General features: G+C 43.1%; 1 protein-coding gene across 2 annotated transcripts; it reads left to right on the plus strand.

The window, feature by feature from the left end:
• The first annotated feature begins 201 nt into the window (after positions 1 to 201).
• On the plus strand, positions 202 to 18,119 carry col1a2 (collagen, type I, alpha 2). Of its 2 annotated transcripts, XM_085792061.1 has the most exons (50): positions 202 to 396; positions 1,465 to 1,466; positions 3,529 to 3,564; positions 4,036 to 4,119; positions 4,615 to 4,671; positions 4,890 to 4,934; positions 5,065 to 5,118; positions 5,284 to 5,337; positions 5,445 to 5,498; positions 5,617 to 5,670; positions 6,191 to 6,244; positions 6,440 to 6,484; positions 6,598 to 6,696; positions 6,936 to 6,989; positions 7,399 to 7,497; positions 7,862 to 7,906; positions 8,196 to 8,294; positions 8,416 to 8,469; positions 8,584 to 8,691; positions 8,798 to 8,851; positions 8,998 to 9,096; positions 9,259 to 9,312; positions 9,459 to 9,557; positions 9,656 to 9,709; positions 9,799 to 9,852; positions 9,960 to 10,013; positions 10,258 to 10,311; positions 10,420 to 10,464; positions 10,646 to 10,744; positions 10,931 to 11,042; positions 11,161 to 11,210; positions 11,322 to 11,375; positions 12,262 to 12,315; positions 12,482 to 12,535; positions 12,662 to 12,769; positions 13,075 to 13,128; positions 13,258 to 13,311; positions 13,457 to 13,618; positions 13,738 to 13,845; positions 14,141 to 14,248; positions 14,462 to 14,515; positions 14,630 to 14,737; positions 14,848 to 14,901; positions 15,086 to 15,193; positions 15,309 to 15,362; positions 15,675 to 15,782; positions 15,920 to 16,163; positions 16,296 to 16,480; positions 16,623 to 16,865; positions 17,058 to 18,119. In XM_085792061.1, exons 1-50 carry the CDS (start codon positions 327 to 329, stop codon positions 17,202 to 17,204), a joined length of 4,056 nt encoding a protein of 1,351 aa, XP_085648187.1. In that variant the 5' UTR covers positions 202 to 326; the 3' UTR covers positions 17,205 to 18,119. The 2 variants fall into 2 exon arrangements, with proteins under 2 accessions (XP_085648187.1, XP_085648186.1); XM_085792060.1 differs by lacking the exons at positions 202 to 396; positions 1,465 to 1,466 and adding an exon at positions 2,179 to 3,162.
• The last annotated feature ends 644 nt before the right edge of the window (positions 18,120 to 18,763 follow it).

Genomic DNA, 18,763 nt, shown 5'->3' on the forward strand with positions numbered 1-18,763 from the left:
CATCATCGCCAAAGCTTTGCCAAACGGTTTCTGGTGGAGAGGAGGCTGGGAGATGCAGGACCACATGACTGACTCGGAGCTGCAGAGGGATGGGAGTCAGATTGGGTTTCTGCTCTCCCATTGGTCGGTGGGCTGACTTTTGACACGCAGACCAGGGACCCTCCTGCCGTATAAATAGGCCTGATAGAACTTTATTATTCTAGCATCACGGCAGCAGGTTTCTGCTAAGTTTGGAGTTACTCTTGTCACCACAACTGTATGCCTGTCTGAAGGTGGTTTAAAAACAGGCGCACAGCAGCACAAGGAGTCTGCATGTCTGCGTAGACATGCTCAGCTTTGTGGATACCCGGATTCTGTTGCTGCTTGCAGTAACTTCATACCTAGCATCATGTCAATGTAAGTTTCAATATCTGCTCTTTTTTCTCTTTGATGGATATCGTCTTTTTCGAGTCCCACTGCTTGAGGATCTTGCGCTTGGCTTTTGTTTGGGACTTACATCAAGGTCAACGTGAAGACAGCTCAAAGCACTGCTGAATTAAACTCATTGGATTGAGCTCATACAGAGGATTCTTCACTTTTTTTTTCTCCAAGGATACAATTATTATCATTTGATTAGTTTCCGAGAGAGAGAAGTTGCGCTCCTGAGAAAAAAAGTTTTGCCGCTTTGAAAGAGACGTATAAGTAGTCGACCTAGTGTCTATTCAAAGCTTTTAATGCATGAAAATAAGATGAATGTGGATTTTCTTTTAGACATAGGATGAAAAACTTTCTGGGGCGTTGGACACATTGTTCCATCCAGACGTCCAGGGAATGAAGCTTTATCATAGGAAAATGTGATGTCTCCCCCTGGTGGCCATGGGTGTAAACATCTACTTGGCATCGCTTAGATTTTCTCTACACTGAAGAGATGTATGTGTTGAGCAAAGCTTTACTCGAAATGACTTATAAAGTCATTTAGAACATATTTAGTCATTTCTTTGTTTTTCAACCTAAACAGCCTCTGACTTCCTTTACAGCTAATCATCCTGTAGTTTTACATTCAATTCACAGAAACATTGGAAGATAGGATCTCAAAATTACATTTGAATTTGAAGCTTCCCTGTAACTTTTTCCATCAGTTCAGTAAAAGGAATAGGGAAATAAATAGCCTTACATCACTTTGAAGGTCCAACTGCGCCACCCTGTGGTCAAGATCAGGCACGACATGTCAGAGTTCATAGGGAGGTCCCAGGTGTGCCAGCTGATCCAGATTCAGAAAGGGGGTCATCTGATGTCCACCCACAGGAAGGTGTAGATCTGAGATTCAACCCCCAGTCACAAATTAAGGATACATTCGGTCAAACAGATAATCAAAATTAAAACAATTTACAGTTTTGAATAACAAGCCTTTTTTTAATTGGACTGGAAGTCACCCTTTTGCCTCAGCCCTATAACCTTTATATGTAACTTTGATTAAAGTTGTAGCCGTCAGTGACCAATTTCCTACAGTCCTCAGTAGCAAGAGCCAACTATTCCTGTCCCAAGGGCATACGCTACCTGCTCAGGCCTGTTGGCAGCTGGAGCCTTGATATCTGGAATGCTATTGAAGACAGGGACTCACATTACAGAGTTAGACAGGCCTCAGGTAGACTATTAGACATGGGCTCTGAACTGTTACTCATCTGGTAGGCCAGATGAATGATAAATAATGTGCGAAGGCTGAGCAGTTCTAGGTACGGTTGATAAGAAGTGTTGTGACATGATGGCAAACTCTTGGCAGAGTGTTAGTGCCACATATGAAGGTTGAGGCCCTGAGAATAACACAGAGCCTGAGCCTGACTTTTTGTACCTCATAATGAATATTCAAGCTTCAGTCTTCTCTGAACGTGGGATTATTAAACGTTAGCGGCCAAATTGTGCTTAATGATTTTCTACATGGACACATGCACGTGCTGTTTCTGTTGTATAGACTGTTTTCTCATGCAAAGGACCTTTCCTCTGACCTGCAGCAGACAGTTACCGTACTGAGCAAATATATACAGAGATGGATAGAAATGACATTGTTTCTTTTTCAGGTGACTCTTTTGCTCTAAAATTGCTTATCGTGTTTTTAACGGAGTATTCCCTCTTCTCTCCCCACCCTCCCCTTCTCCTCTTCCTTCTCCTCCACATCTCTCCATCGCCACAGACTCGGTTAGTACATGCATGCAACATCATGAAAGCAACCAACCTTAAAGATAGCTTTACCTTGCCACTTTTTGCCTTCTGTCCTTTAAACACTGAGAACTGCGCCATGACAGGAGAGACTTGTCGGTTGTTCTTGACCATTTGAGCAATCTCAACGATGATGGAGCATATCATCCAGGAATTCTGGTCCCTGAACCAAAGCTGTTTCTCCCAGTTTTCCCCCTTCCTGTCCACGGATTGGTGAGGGTCCTATTGGCTAAAATTTGTGTCAGTGAAAGCTAAAACCACCTTGCTGAGGCACCCATGGGGCCTGGCACAAAGGATCCTTTCTGAGGACAGCAGAGAGGGGGCAGAGGGAGGTTTGCTCCTAACAGCTGGCTTTGGGTCAGTTTGGAGTTTTCCTCTGCCTTGTAATGTGGATTTGATTTAGAAACTGTGAGCTGATCTCAAACCTGTTAGTAAAGGTTGAGATCCTCAGCTCAGATTCTTTTAAAAAAAGAAAAAAAAACTGAATGAAGTGAAGGGCTGAGGCCTGTTTACTTTGTTGTTACATCATTGAGATTGCTTCAAATAAAACAGCTCCTACCTTGGTGTTGCAGCTTCAGTAGCAGCATTTTAGTGTTTTAATGGTGCAGTACGCGCCGTGTGGTTCTGGTGACATTTCAAAGCTTTAAACGCTCCATGCGCTAACATGCTCTTACTGCTAAGGGGTTGTTGAACCTGGTTTGCTGCTCCATAAAGTGTCTCTGCTCATATGTGGATCATTTACATCAGTTGCATTTTGCTCTGCTGTGCTTTTATTTTAATTCCTGTATCTGCATGAGCATGTTGTTATATGTATATTGCATGGGTAGGATTTATTGTCCTGCTTAAGTAAAACATAAGCTGAATGTTTGATATAGTTTACACATTCAATGACCTGACAAAACCCTGAAAAGACTGAATAAATAAATGTAATATTTGTTTATCTTCTTTTCTAATTAGGGAAGAGTCAAGGTGAGCACATAATGTTCTTATGTGTCATTTAGCACTTAGAGTGTGGTATATCACACATATATAGAATAGTTTAGCTTAGGAGTGCATCTTGTGTTATCACTGAAATGTGTTTTAACTTGCCACTGTAAGGTTTGTTTACACATTTTGTTGATATTAACATAAACCAGATCATTTGAATGCTAATCTGGGTTATTTTGTGTGTGATTTGCTTGGATTGATTTTGATATTTAGCTTAGTTTAGATGACACAAGCTTGCTTTGCTAGAGGAACAGTTTGAAGTTGACATGTTGTTAAAGCAATAAGCTGAGATGAGCTGAGCCATCTGTTCTGTGTTTTGGTCTGACAACGCGATTTCTTCTGCCGCAGGGTCCCCGAGGAGACAAAGGACCTCGAGGTGACATGGTAAGCTGAACTCAAACGCTGCAGGCTGTGATAATATGTATAAATATGTGACTTTAGTGTTCAATTAAGTCTATTTATGAAGCATCTTTGGCACAGTGCGTGTTTACATCACTTGACCTTTTAACCTCAGTAGGCCACACCCCTTTGTTTACACTACCAATGAGCTTATGGCTGATGATGATACTCAGCAGAGCCTGAACTGATTTTTTTACTTTACAGTTCAACTTGTATCCTCTGTTGCTGCAATTAAGTTTACAGTCATTATTATTTCCAATTACACAATTTGTTTATTCTAGTATAAATTGATTCATTATACAGTAGATGTATATCTGTGAAATAATAAATTGAGAAGCTTTTCAGCTCCTGCAGATTTCCCAGAGTTCATGTTATAGCAGCTTCCTCAACTGACAGCAGCTGTTGTTAGAGCAGCCACAAAAAGTGTTAACTCACTGTGCCATCTGTGTTTTACAGGGACCTAAGGGTCCTGATGGAAAAGATGGCAAACCTGGACTCCCCGGCCCCGCTGGCCCCCCTGGTCCCCCTGGACTCGGAGGAGTAAGTCCACTGTTTATATTTGCAAAATAACCAGGTTAGACCCAGCACTCTTGACCCAAAATCTCTCTGACTGAATCTGACCCACATGGACAGCATACTGTTGTAGCATCCCTATAAACCACAGTACAGATGTTTTGTGTCACTCTCTGTTGACCTCTCTGCCTGTTTAGTGACACTGTAACCCCATGACCTTTGACCTTTTTTCCCTCACCGACATGACCTTAAGGTCACTATAAAAACACAACACATGACTAATACATAATGAAGTTTCTAGTGTAACTATTTGAAGATGAATAAAGAGAATTTTTTTTTAAAGAATACATGTTTAACAGTTCGTGTTTTACCTTTTATTGGAAAACAAGGTCAAATTTACAATTGGAAATCGAAACTATGGCTGCTGGTTTATTTATTTTCATTGTTCCTAATGTGCTGTCAATAGATGAGTATGTATGAATACAGAATATTTATCTATGGTTTCTTTTTACTTCTCTACAGAACTTTGCTGCTCAGTACGATGGTGTTAAGGCCCCCGATCCCGGCCCTGGACCCATGGTGAGGCCCCCCCACCCACATACACGCACACAATACCCACACCTGACTAGACAAACACGGAGAGACTCCCAACACTTGTAGCACCATAGCATTTATTCCTAGACATGTCTATCATTTGTTTTGAATATTGATTCCAGTCCCAACACAGTTTTATTACTGCTTCTGACAAAAATGCTCCAACACTGATGATTGATCATTAACTTATTTCTCCTTCTCAGGGTCTGATGGGACCTAGAGGCCCTCCCGGACCTCCTGGACCCCCTGTAAGTGCCAACGCCTGCTGCAAATTTAGACTGGATACAGTCTCATGCCCATAACCTCAAAATGCAATACGCTGTTATACTTGTTATGCTGTTTACATCATGACTAATTGTGCCTCTTGTCATTCAACAGGGACCCCAGGGACACACCGGACATGCTGGTGAGCCCGGAGAGCCTGGACAGACTGTAAGATCATCCTCTAAAATATTCACAATTATTCAATTCATTGTGTAAATAGAACTGGGATGATTTGGTATCACTTTCCTTCTGAGACTTATCAGGTGACACCATCTTGCTAGTCAAAATCATTTGTCCTCTATGGGATGTTAACTCTCTGGTTCTCTTCTAAAGGGTGCCCTCGGACCTCGTGGCCCATCCGGACCTCCTGGCAAATCTGGAGAGGACGTACGTACACATTTTATTATCTGCAAGACCTTATTTTTAAGGGCAATGAGCTATAGTCTCCTGTTTCATGAATGTCAAATAGTAAAGTCCACTTTGTTAACTCACAGGGTAACAATGGCAGACCTGGCAAGCCTGGAGACAGAGGTACCCCCGGCCCTCAGGTAAGAGATTTTCACCACAACATGGAGAATGGCACACAAACAGATTTTTTTTTTAAAACAGACATTGGTTGTGTAAATATGTAGTTTCTCACTAAATCCTTTTTGCTTTGAATTGCAGGGTGCTCGTGGATTCCCCGGAACCCCTGGACTTCCAGGAATGAAGGGACACAGAGTGAGTGTTGATCTTTTACTGTCCTTGACCTGAACTTTACCTGCTCACCTGGCCCCTGAAGGACTTAAAGAAATCTGTTCTGAAGCAGAATTAAATGGACGAGTCGCACCTTTGCTGTGCATTGTGCCCCATAATGTGCACCAGTGGGAGAGATTATGGCTGCCACGAAAGAGTTTAAGTCCCTGTTGTAGAACAAGGAATGAGAACGTGGCGAGCATCACTGCTAAAGACACTTCATGGTGTCTTCTAGATGACGTGACTCTCCCTCTGATACCACCTTTGAGGATAAAAAATCTTTTTGACATGAGGCTTCGGATGTCTCTTCTCCCATGCCCATTGTGAAAAGAGATCATATATCATAGAAACTATACACCTTTTTTACCCATAAACCCACCCCCCTCTTGTCGAAAATTGATCTGTATTTCCTCAGTGTGCCCCTAATATCTTCTGCTCTGTCCTTTTATATTATTTTGACCTGACCTTAAGTATCTTCAACCATCCCTTTCTTTCCGTCTCTCAGGGTTACACTGGTCTGGATGGACGCAAGGGAGAGCCTGGTGCCGCTGGCCTCAAGGTAAGAAGTGTACCCTTGTGAGAGCAACAAATGTACATACTCACAACTATGCAATAATGAAGTGTTTTTTTTTTTTTTAAACCTTGCCTGCTACAATCAGTGTATACATTTTAACCTTTTAGCCCATGTAACACTGAGACATTAGAGATTTCTCATCACCCTAATCAGCTCCCCCCTCCCCTGTTTCTCCTATAGGGCGAGCCTGGTGCCCATGGAGCTGCTGGAAGCCCTGGCCTGGCTGTAAGTTTCTGATCAAGTTCAAGATTCACCATTCAAAAGAAAAACCTACAAAATACCTGAATTCAGCAGGTTGTAGTAGAGACATTTTTCTCATCACTTCTGTCTCCCTTTAGGGATCTCGTGGTATGCCTGGTGAGAGAGGTCGTGCTGGCCCTGCTGGCCCCGCTGGTGCTCGTGGTGCTGATGGCAACGTTGGACCTGCTGGCCCTGCTGTGAGTCATCTTCTTTGTGATAGTGGAATGAGCCCTTTTTGAATATTAAACTCAAGAAAAAAAATACACAAAACGCACCTCACCAGTGGTATGTTAAGGTGTACATTACAATTAATTCTTACACCCATTGCCTGGTGAAGGCCCTACTGGATAAACAGAGCATATTTCATATTATTTTGACCCAAGTCTGACCTACACAACATATATTCTGACATAACGTCTGCTGCTCCTCTATACAGGGTCCTCTTGGTGCTGCTGGTCCCCCAGGTTTCCCCGGTGGCCCTGGACCTAAGGTGAGTGTGATGTCACTTCCTGTCCTTTTACAACATGCCTTTACAAAAAAGAGACAAATTGCATGTATGTACACAGTAATACTGAGTACACACTTATCAATGCAAAAGACAAGATGCACTTGCTTAAACTATTAACAGTGTTAGCGTCTTTCAGAAACATGCACTCTGTTACTTAAATCTATCACTATCCATCCATCACAATATCTCCTCACCTGATATCCCCATGGGAATCTCTCACATTATGTAACATATATAACGTTTCATCTTGATACTAGAGTAGATAATCCATACATTGCAAGCACTCACATTTAATATAGTACTTAATCACTCAAATGCACACAGCTATGACACTGCTACTTTTACTATAACACAATTATTAATGACAATGGATGTATCTCAACTTTTCCAGGGAGAGATTGGACCTATTGGAGCCACTGGCCCATCTGGACCTCAGGGATCTAGAGGAGAGCCCGGTGCCAATGGCGCTGTTGGCCCCGTTGGTCCCGCTGTAAGTAAACAAATATGCCAGTGAAAGTGTTAGATTATGTCTGAATGGGTAAAAGATGATTTCAGTGCATCATCATGATTATTGTTATCATTATTATGTCCTTGAGACCGGTACCATAATCATCAAAGATTTAGCTTTAGAGGCAATTGTGAATTTGACCTTTTGGTCCATAGCTTAGTATTCAAGTGTCATAACTATATCTTTTTTTTTGTGCACATGTCTACTCATTCAAAATTACTAATTATTATCATTATTGGTAGTAGTAAGTGGTAGTAGAAGGAGTATTGTTGTTGTTGTTGTTGTTGTTGTTACAGTGCAAATTATTTTTGATGGGATTCCCTAACTTCTTGATCTCTCACCTTAGGGTAACCCTGGTACTAATGGACTGACAGGATCCAAGGGAGCTGCTGTAAGTGTTCAGTTTGTACCAGAAATGCCTAGGTCAAAGAGACCTCCAGGATCACACATGTCAAGACGATCAGGCCTAAACCATGATGCAAACACATTAATATTAATAATATCAATATTGTTTCAACAACAGTAAAATATAATGCATTGTCACTTACAGCAGGATACAAATATATATAATTTATTAACATTCATTTTGATATTATAAATATGATATGATTAAAACAAATTTGGTGTTTGAATTCAAGCTGCTAACTGATGCTCACCTGTCTGTCATGGCTGTCGTTTAGGGTACCCCTGGTGTTGCTGGAGCTCCTGGCTTCCCCGGACCAAGAGGAGGACCCGGACCACAGGGACCTCAGGGCTCCGTTGGACCTAGAGGCCTGGGTGTAAGTCCATAAACATTCCCAAAAACAGATATATCCTCTTAGTATCATGTAAAACTTGTACATAAATTATCAAATGCAGCAACACTAGTTGTTTATTTTATGTATAATCTATCTGTTTTAGGGAGATCCTGGTGCTCAGGGTGTGAAAGGAGATGGTGGCCCCAAAGGAGAGCCTGTAAGTTCATATCCTGTTAATGGTTGTGAGTAATAATTTTACAAAACTGAAAGTGAAGACACACATGCACACCCATGACCACTGGCCTTAATCCTCTCTGTTTGTCTTCCTCAGGGTAACTCTGGACCTCAGGGAGCCCCTGGACCTGCTGGTGAGGAGGGCAAGAGAGGACCCACTGGTGAGATCGGTGCATCTGGCCCTGCTGGCAACCGTGGAGCTAGAGTGAGTACCAGACCACTATTTCTGCTAGTTGGTGTTGTGGTGTACCCATACAGATCCACAGCCATGTTACCTGGATCACCTGTTAATGCCTGTGTGTCTCCTACAGGGTGCTCCTGGCAGCCGTGGTATGCCTGGTGCTGAGGGAAGAACTGGTCCCATTGTAAGTTCATAAATGAAAAAAAAAAATCATAAAAATGAATATCTCAAATTTAAATCAAATTAATTACACTTGACTCTTACATGTGAACATAATCAATATTCTGGCATGTAGTGAAACTTCGCCACATTTTTTTGTCCTCTTCTTAGGGTATGCCTGGTGCCCGTGGTGGTAGTGGTTCACCTGGACCTCGTGGACCTCCTGGAGATGCTGGTCGTGCTGGTGAGCCTGGCGCAGCCGGTCTCAGGGTGAGTCTTTTGAACAGTGACAGTGGTGTTGTAAAAGTAATATCTGCTGTGATTTGTCTTGTGTAGGCAATTGAACCCAATATTTTGGTAAATGTTAGTTTGCTCAAGGGGTCAATTGCAACCCATAGATCTTAATGACTGATGGATGTTTATCTTCCACAGGGTCTCCCAGGAAGCCCTGGAAGCTCTGGACCCCCAGGAAAGGAGGGACCTGCTGTAAGTAAACCTGAATTTTCCACTTAAAGTTAGGGTTACAAACATTAGACATTTCCAGTCTAACTCTGTGATGTTTATACTTATTTGCTTAAAAAAAAAATACAGTAAGCATCACTTGCCGTGCTACAACCTATTTCCTCCTCTAGGGTGCTGCTGGACAAGATGGCCGCACTGGACCCCCTGGCCCAACTGGACCTAGAGGCCAGCACGGAAACATTGGCTTCCCCGGACCCAAAGGACCTGGTGTAAGTAACAGTGAAGTCAAGACTGGCAAATGAGAACAAGTGTCATTTTGTTTTGTTAGCCTATATCCTCTATTAAACCTGCCCTCTGCCTCCCTCAGGGTGAGGCTGGCAAGCCTGGTGATAAGGGAGCCACTGGAGCCACTGGACTGAGAGTGAGTTAATAGGAAAACACATGTAACATAAATAATGTATACAATAATATAGATGTCAACATCCATGTGATCCAACCTGTGTTTTTTAGGGAGCCCCTGGAGCTGATGGCAACAATGGAGCCACTGGTGCTATGGGACCCGCTGTAAGTGTCATGTATGCATGCACAACATTCGTTTTAAAATGTGAGTTTCTTACTGTAAACATCAGTGTGTCAGTTTTAACATTGATCTTCTCTCTTTGCCCCTGTAGGGTGGTCCTGGTGAGAAGGGAGAGCAGGGACCCTCTGGAGCTTCTGGCTTCCAGGTTTGGATCCATTACCTTTCTCCTCTAAATAAAAACATTTCGTGCAGGTTTGCTGAAGTAGACAATACATTATTTTAAAGCCTTCAGGCCAATGCTGTTTCAAAAACAGCAACACAGTAACAGGATATAAAGTGATGCATTCATCTCACTGAAAAAGTTTTTATCGGCACTATAACTAAACCTGACTTCCTCACATCCTTCTGTTGAGTCCCTTGGTGCTGATGTTGTGGCTTGATATTTTCAGGGTCTGCCTGGACCCGCTGGACCTGGTGGAGAGGGTGGCAAGCCCGGAGACAGAGTAAATAATACGCAAACACCCATTGAGTTCTTACATGACATACAGTTAATCAGCAAAAAATGTAGATCGAGCTTCACATCTCTAATGATAACACTTTTGTCTCAATAGGGTGTCTCTGGAGAGCAGGGAGTTGCTGGACCTGCCGGTGCCAAGGTGAGTTCACTTGACCATACCCTTGTTTGCCAGAAGGCATGCAGTGCTACTGACTGAGGGTTAACACACTTACAGAGCTTTCCTTAAATGCCATGTGTATAATAAAAGCAAACAAACATAATACACAATCTTATAGAAGCTGCAGACATAAGACTGACCTCATCTGTGCATGTTCCTCCAGGGAGAGCGTGGTAACCCCGGTGCTGCTGGAGCTTCTGGCGCTCAGGGACCAATTGGAGCCCGTGGACCAGCTGGAACCCCAGGAGCTGATGGTGGCAAGGTAAGATGATGTGCCATGGCTGGGACAAGGTGACACTGACACAGATGGAAGTGTTGACTTCTGAAATGTTGGCAAAGCTTACTTGTCATCAGTGCTGCAGAAATATTAAACATAAGATCTCCTTAAGTGTTTTTTCAAGCACCCTTACAGAAAAAATGAACCCTAGTTTGTGTTGCCTGTTTCCAGGGAGAGCCCGGTGTTGCTGGAAATGCTGGTGGCCCAGGACCTCAGGGACCTGGTGGCATGCCTGGTGAGCGTGGAGCCGCTGGTCCTCCCGGATCTAAGGGAGAGAAGGCAAGTTCCAAAGATTAACCACCTGCAAATTTAGCAGGAGTCTATCCCAGAGTATAACATCAGTTTGCTAATAAAAACATCTTTCCTCTCTATCATCCTCTGTCTTCCCTCTGTACAGGGAGAGGGTGGACACCGTGGCCCTGACGGCAATGCTGGCAGAGATGGTGCCCGTGTACGTTAAAATCTTTAATCCTAATCTCAGTAAAATGATAAATATCTTTTCATGCCATTTAACGTTGAAACCAGAACTCTGATCTTAGTGTCTTCTCCTCATTTTTTCTAGGGTATGCCTGGACCTGCTGGACCCCCTGGACCCACCGGAGCCAATGGTGATAAGGTAAGCAGTTGATGCATGGATGTTATTTACCACAAAACCAAATCACTGACCCCACCACACCCCATCAAATTATGTATGTCTAGGATTTACATTGTAAATACAGAGAATATCCAGGGGCTTTGAGTGACCTAAAAATGGCTGCCATCATCAGTATTTAAGATGGCTGACTCCCGTACTAGTGACCTACTGTATGAATGAATGCCGTCAACATGTTGAGTTTGAATCACTCTTGTAATTTAATGAACAAGCCCGCAAATTAACTTTTGACCTCCCAGTCCTTTGTTGCACTAATTGCAGTTACCCCCAGTGTATCAAGATGTCTTAAACTAGAACCTCAACACTGCCCCCAGATGGCTGTTAAATGATTTTACACCAATGGCTCACCAACAGATTAATCTAGGATGACAGTGACAATAGCATTATGATAAATGCAAAGAGCAACTTCGACCAACTTTTTCCAAATTTGAATATAAATGTTAGTTTTTTGTTTTGTTTTGTTTTTTGTATATATAAATTGTCTGTTCAGGTGACTTTTTGCAGTGACTTTACACTGATGTTATTGTGGTTGTTTTTACTTTTTATTACCTGTCCACTTTGGGAGCAGACATACAACAATGAATATAGGATTGCCATTTGCATGAACATTTATACAAGCTATGACTAAAATCAGTTATAATAATACTTTTCCCCACATGTTCTCTCAACTGTATTATTAGCATAAAGCATATCTATCAAAGCTATCATAGCATTTTATATAATGCAGATTTCTTTTTAAAAAGATATTTTGAATAAGGATATGAATTACGAACAGACTGGTGGATTCATCAGTCAATAGAAGGATGGATTAATCCTGAGCTAATCAAACACTCACTGTCCTCTCCTGCAGGGTGAGGGCGGTTCATTCGGACCTGCTGGCCCCGCTGGACCTCGTGGAGCCTCTGTAAGAAGCTGAGCTTTATGTCTTTCATCGTAACAAATATTATCTGCAGTGCCTTAATGACCCTAAATCATCAGTTGATTTTAAGTATAAAATTAAGACCTTTACCCAACATTGAAATCGTATGTAGTCTAAACAGTCTCTCTGACCAACTGACTCTTGTCCACAGGGAGAGCGTGGAGAGGGTGGACCTGCTGGACCTCCCGGATTCGCTGGACCCCCTGTAAGTCATCAGCTCATCCCATTACAAAACAATATACTATAAATCCTGTTTGAACACCACTATCGACGCGCAAATACATGCATGCACAATTTCCCAGATACTGACCCAACCTAACCTTCTCTGCAGGGCGCCGATGGCCAGCCTGGAGCAAGAGGAGAGCGTGGACCTGGTGGAGCCAAGGGAGAAGTCGGCCCCTCTGGCCCTGGTGGACCCGCTGGACAGTCTGGACCTGCAGTTAGTAACATTCCCATCTGACACATACAGAATATTTGCTTGGCGTCTTGGCAGAAATAACCTGCCTGGGATACTACAGGTGTGACATATGAGACTCAGCATAGGGAGCAGCAGAAATGTAATCACACCTGAGACACAATTTAATATTGGATCAGAATGATATAGTCAGAGAAAGTGTCTCATTAAGTATCATCCTGCATTCAGATAGTATCAAACCCTAATGGGATTTAAGTTCATAAATTATAATGAGATTTGATTTTTTTTCACATGAAATTGATTTCTGATTTCTTCTTCTGTGTATCTAGGGTCCTTCTGGCCCTGCTGGACCTGCTGGTGCTCGTGGAGACACTGGTCCTTCTGTGAGTATTGAACCATTAAAAACAAAACCTCCTGATCACACTGATTTTACTCATTAAACAAGAAAGCATTCATAAGGCCTGATGGCTAATGGCTGTTCTACCTTTGATTGTGTGTGTTTCTAATGTCAGGGTCTGACTGGTTTCCCTGGTGCTGCTGGCAGAGTTGGTGCTGCTGGTCCCGCTGTGAGTATTGATTTTATGTTTTGATAATTATTAGTAAAAACACACAGACCTTATTTCTTAATTATCATTCATTCTGCTCTTCTTCTTGCACCACATCATACCTGACACACACTTATACATGTTTGACATTTCCCCGTCTCTTCAGGGTATTGTTGGACCTCCCGGTCCTAGTGGTAACGCTGGAAAAGATGGTCCTCGTGGTCTCCGTGGTGATCCTGGTCCTGCTGGTCCCAGTGGAGAGCAGGGTATGGTTGGACCCCCTGGTCTAGCTGGAGAGAAGGGACCCTCTGGAGAGTCTGGACCCCCTGTAAGCTATGGCTAATTCTTTATAATAAAAAAAAAGATCTTATGTATTTATCACATGCCTAGAGAGCCTCAGTTCTCAGTCTTCATGTTTTGTTTTTTTTACTTGTCCTCCCTGCTTAGGGCCCAGCTGGTTCTGCTGGACTTCTTGGACCTGCTGGAATCATCGGATTCGTTGGTCTGCCTGGTGCTAGAGGAGATCGTGGTTCCCCTGGTGGTGCTGGTGTTGTGGTAAGTAGTGGGACCTCCCAAAATGTTCACCTGGTCAACAGCCCCATCAGAGCAATGTTATATACTTTGATTATATATCATTTAAACCTATGAACGACTAAATCTTCATCTCAGTGGAGTTGTCCCAAACTTAGTCGCAGCTGAATTTGTATTGGTTTAAACAATAAATACAAACAATAGACAAGTGTGTATGTATGTACGTATGTGCTTAAAAAATAAAACATAACATAACGTAATGTACCATTTGCAGTATGAAACTATAGATTATATTTGACCCTCTTCTCTACAACCACAGGGAGAGCCTGGTAGAGTTGGACCTGCTGGTCCCCCCGGAGCCCGTGGTCCCCCTGGCAACCTTGGCCTGGCTGGTATGACCGGACCTCAGGGAGAGGCTGGACGTGAGGTAAGGACTGATCAAGGAGTGCAATGACCTGTATCACTGACCTGTATTCAGATGTGAAGAGGTCACTGAAATACCCCTGGTAGAAGTCATTTGACCTAAATGTTACTGAAATGTACTCAGGCACAAAGCTGTAGACCAGCCCCTATCATAAAACAATTTGAAACAAACCACAGAAACCATTATGTAGACTATAACATTCTTTGCCATCCACAGGGTAACCCTGGTAACGACGGACCTCCTGGTCGTCCTGGTGCTCCTGGATTCAAGGTAATGTCATTTCATACACCTTAAAGCATGTTTGTAGACAAAATACATACACTCACAAACAGATTATAGCATACTGTGATCTGAACTGCATGTGCCCTTTACCATCATGCGTAGGGAGACCGTGGTGAGCCCGGATCTCCTGGTGCCATGGGACTCGCTGGTGCCCCCGGACCTGCTGGACCCAATGGCGGTGCTGGCAGACCTGGAAACCGTGGAGAGTCTGTAAGAACCAACAGCTACCTGCATAAAATTGACAGTTCACACTGAAAGATCAGCATACAACATTTTCTATCTACACTCATCTTTTTATTCTTGTCCTTTCTTGTCTTTAGGGACCCTCAGGACCCGCTGGACCTGCTGGTGCAGCTGGAGCTAGAGGAGCTGCTGTAAGTACCCTATACAAGGGCATTCATGGTGTTGTGTTCAGAGACTATTAAAAAGTATGCCATGCCATTATCGGTCCATATCCAGAGAATATGCCACCTGACACGTGGGCATGAAATTGTATTCTTTTGAAATGATATATTGTTTCTGGTACTTTGTATGCATATATATGTGTGTGTGTTATAGGGACCTGCTGGACCCCGTGGTGAGAAGGGAGTTGCTGGAGACAAGGGAGAGAGAGGCATGAAGGGTCTGCGTGGACATCCTGGTCTCCAGGGAATGCCTGGACCCTCTGTGAGTGACATCACACAGTCATTAGGCTCACAAAATATGTAAAAGTACAACAGCACATGCTTCGTTAACGCTGCCACTACATTTTCATTCAATGATGCGCTTCCTCTCTCCGCAGGGACCTTCCGGTGACACTGGAGCTGCTGGATCCAACGGACCTTCTGGACCCAGAGTGAGTAGAACCCTGATTATAGGCTACACCAGCAGTTTTCTTGTTTTACTCGTATCCATAGTGGCACCTTACACACAATCAAACATTTGCACAGGCCAGTAAATACCACTGTAATGAAATCGCCCACTCCCAGATATCTTATACAATATTTGAGAATTTGACGGGTCATTCTGTAAATACATGAAATTTGTATTTTGTTTTTCCTTTGAGCACAAAATCATGAGATGCAGCACATGCTGTAATTTACATGATGATGCAGGATTTCACAAAATACACACTTAACAATGTTTTGTGTAATGATCTCTTCTTCAGGGACCTGCTGGACCTCATGGACCTGTTGGCAAGGATGGAAGAGCTGGTTCCCATGGTACTATTGGTTCTCCTGGTGCTCGTGGACCCCCTGGATACGTTGGACCCGCTGTAAGCACATGTTTATTCGTGTAGACACTTAAATATCATTTTGTAAACCTAACTTTACTGTATAACAAATGATCATCTGCAAAGGATCCAACAGCATCTGTGACCTGCAAATAAATCTACTCTCTCGTTCATCTTAGGGTCCTGCTGGATCTCCCGGTCTGCCCGGACCTCCCGGCCCTGCTGGTGGTGGATACGACGTCTCCGGATACGATGAGTACAGAGCTGATCAGCCTGCTCTGAGAGCCAAGGACTACGAGGTCGACGCCACCATCAAGTCCCTCAACAGCCAGATTGAGAACCTGCTCACCCCTGAGGGATCCAGGAAGAACCCCGCCCGCACCTGCCGTGACATCAAGCTCAGCCACCCAGACTGGAGCAGCGGTAAGTGCAACTTCATATTCCTGTGGGGTTAAAATATGTCAACATTTAGAAAGGTCTCTCTTCTACATTTTGGACCAATGACTCTAAAATACTGTTTACCCATCAGTTTAACTTTCTTCTGTCCCTATGTAGGTTTCTACTGGATTGACCCCAACCAGGGATGCATCAATGACGCCATCAAGGTCTTCTGCGACTTCACCACCCGTGAGACCTGCATCTATGCCCACCCCGAGAGCATCGCCCGCAAGAACTGGTTCAGAAGCACCGAGGGCAAGAAGCACGTCTGGTTCGGAGAGACCATCAATGGCGGTACCGAGGTGAGCGTCTGCACACTGGAGTTGGCTTCAGTCAAAAACGAACAGGGTGTTAGCACCATAACAAGACCAGAAAGTAACAAATAAGACATGTTTCTATATCTATATATGTGAAATACTGACTGTTGCTCTTTCCGTCCTGCAGTTCACCTACAATGATGAGACCCTCAGCCCACAGAGCATGGCCACCCAGCTCGCCTTCATGCGCCTGCTGTCCAACCAGGCTAGCCAGAACGTCACCTACCACTGCAAGAACAGCGTTGCCTACATGGACGGTGAGAGCGGCAACCTGAAGAAGGCTGTGGTGCTCCAGGGCTCCAACGATGTGGAGCTGAGGGCCGAGGGCAACAGCCGCTTCACCTTCTCCGTGCTGGAGGATGGCTGCACTGTGAGTAGCTCATTGTTTCACTTTCATTCTTCCTAGTGAGAGAGAAGCTACTCTGTTGACCAACAGTAAAAAAAAAAATAAGGCAGTTTTGGTTAGATCTGGATAAAGCTGTCATGGAGGTGTGTGATTTGTATTCTTTTGCCACAGTACACTATTCTGAAATTCTCTCTTCTCCTTCCTCCACCCCTGCAGAGACACACTGGCGAGTGGAGCAAGACAGTGATTGAGTACAGAACAAATAAACCATCTCGCCTGCCCATCCTCGACATTGCACCTTTGGACATTGGTGGCGCTGATCAGGAGTTTGGTTTGGACATTGGCCCAGTCTGTTTCAAATAAATAGACTCATGATAAATTAACACCAAAAAGAGAGAAAGAACGAAAAAACAAAATCTCTGCCCTTCTTTCTGTGTTGTTTTTTTTATACTGAATGCTGATTTCTCTCTGCGCATCCACTTGCTTAAGATGGGCAACTATCGGAGAGGACTGAACGGACTGAACGGAGCGTTTGTGCAATGCAAATTAATACAGCAACCCAAAGGGACGCGGGAAAACACCTTGTTGTGGGACATCATGTCATCCTTTTGTAAAAAATAAAAGAAGTGTAATAAAAACGCTGAAAGTATGCATCACTTTGTGGTCTTTGTATATCTTCCAAAGAGGAGGTTTAAAACCACAATTTCCATGAAAAAAGGTTTAAACTACCTCATGCCTGTACCTAAAGAAAATACTATTGACAAAACTTGGGTCCACAACCGAGATGTTATGACTTCTAATGCTTCAAGGTTTGTCCCGTATCGGAAGGTGCTCAGTTACTTGAAGCAGAGATCTATGGTGCTATTATGCAGCTGTGGAGCAAACCACTTTTTACTGTATTACTTTGTATTGACCTTTGAGGAGTCTTGCATTCGTCCCCTGATACTCCCCCACTTTAAGCAGGTGGAATGTTGCTAAACCTAATGTCTGGTTTTTGTTTTGTTTTATTTTATTTTGTTCTACTTTTTTTGTTTTGTCTAGAAGTTTTTTTTTTTGTTTTGGTTTTTTGTTCAGGCTTTTTTACTCTTCAAATCCCACACCCAGTGTTCATACTGACAGCACATATTTCATCCAATTCTGAATGGTTTTTTTAGGCGGCCTCTCTCTCTCTCAAAAAATGACACCACAAAGTCTATTGTACCTATTTTGTATATGTGAGATGTTTAAATAAATTGTGAAAAGTTCTGAAATAAAGCATGTCCAATGTTCCAAAACACACTACTCAGTGACTTAAGTGCTTTCATGTTTTAATGACATTATTGAAGGTGTGTCACTGTATTTTGGTTCAATAGTTTCCCTGATGACTTACATGTCATCACTGACTTAAACATCTTCCTATTGTGGAAGCACAGCCTGATTTACTCCCCCCTTCCTCCTTGCCTTTCAACGGTACATCCAATTTTAATGTACAGTAAATTTCTGTTTACACTGTCCATGCCAATGTGTGATTACTAACGTGCATTGTCTCTTGTAAATATGCATCCTCTCATGTTGCCTTTTCTTGCATAATACAGCTTTTGCATCCAAATAAATTTCTGTAATTTGGATCAAGGCTTGATTTGCAGTGGTGCATGCACATGGATCTTACTTAGATTCAGTATGGGGACATGGCATTGCTACAGATACTTGTTCTGTTAAGATTAGTGTGTTGAGGGAACTGGGACACGCACAATTTGTAAAAAAAAATTGTAATTTATGTATATCTCTATACAGTATGTAGTAGCATTTCTGCTCAAGGTAAATTGAAGGCATTTACATTTAAAAGGTCACCTGCAAGCCTTCAAATAACCACTAGAGGCCAGTGTGACATTTTTTATTAGTTACAGCTTCAGGGGATGTTAAATAAGAGCAAGACTTGGGGG

This window comes from Trachurus japonicus, chromosome 11 (genome assembly GCF_045865225.1).
Source record: "Trachurus japonicus isolate A0001 chromosome 11, Traja_1.0".
Taxonomy (NCBI): Eukaryota; Metazoa; Chordata; class Actinopteri; order Carangiformes; family Carangidae; genus Trachurus; species Trachurus japonicus.

Coding starts and splice junctions, on each gene's coding strand:
- col1a2 (XM_085792061.1), top strand. CDS start 327: ATGCTCAGCTTTGTGGATACCCGGATTCTGTTGCTGCTTGCAGTAACT. Junction 6,485..6,597: donor CTGGAAGCCCTGGCCTGGCT/GTAAGTTTCTGA, acceptor GTCTCCCTTTAG/GGATCTCGTGGTATGCCTGG. Junction 11,043..11,160: donor ATCTAAGGGAGAGAAGGCAA/GTTCCAAAGATT, acceptor CTGTACAGGGAG/AGGGTGGACACCGTGGCCCT.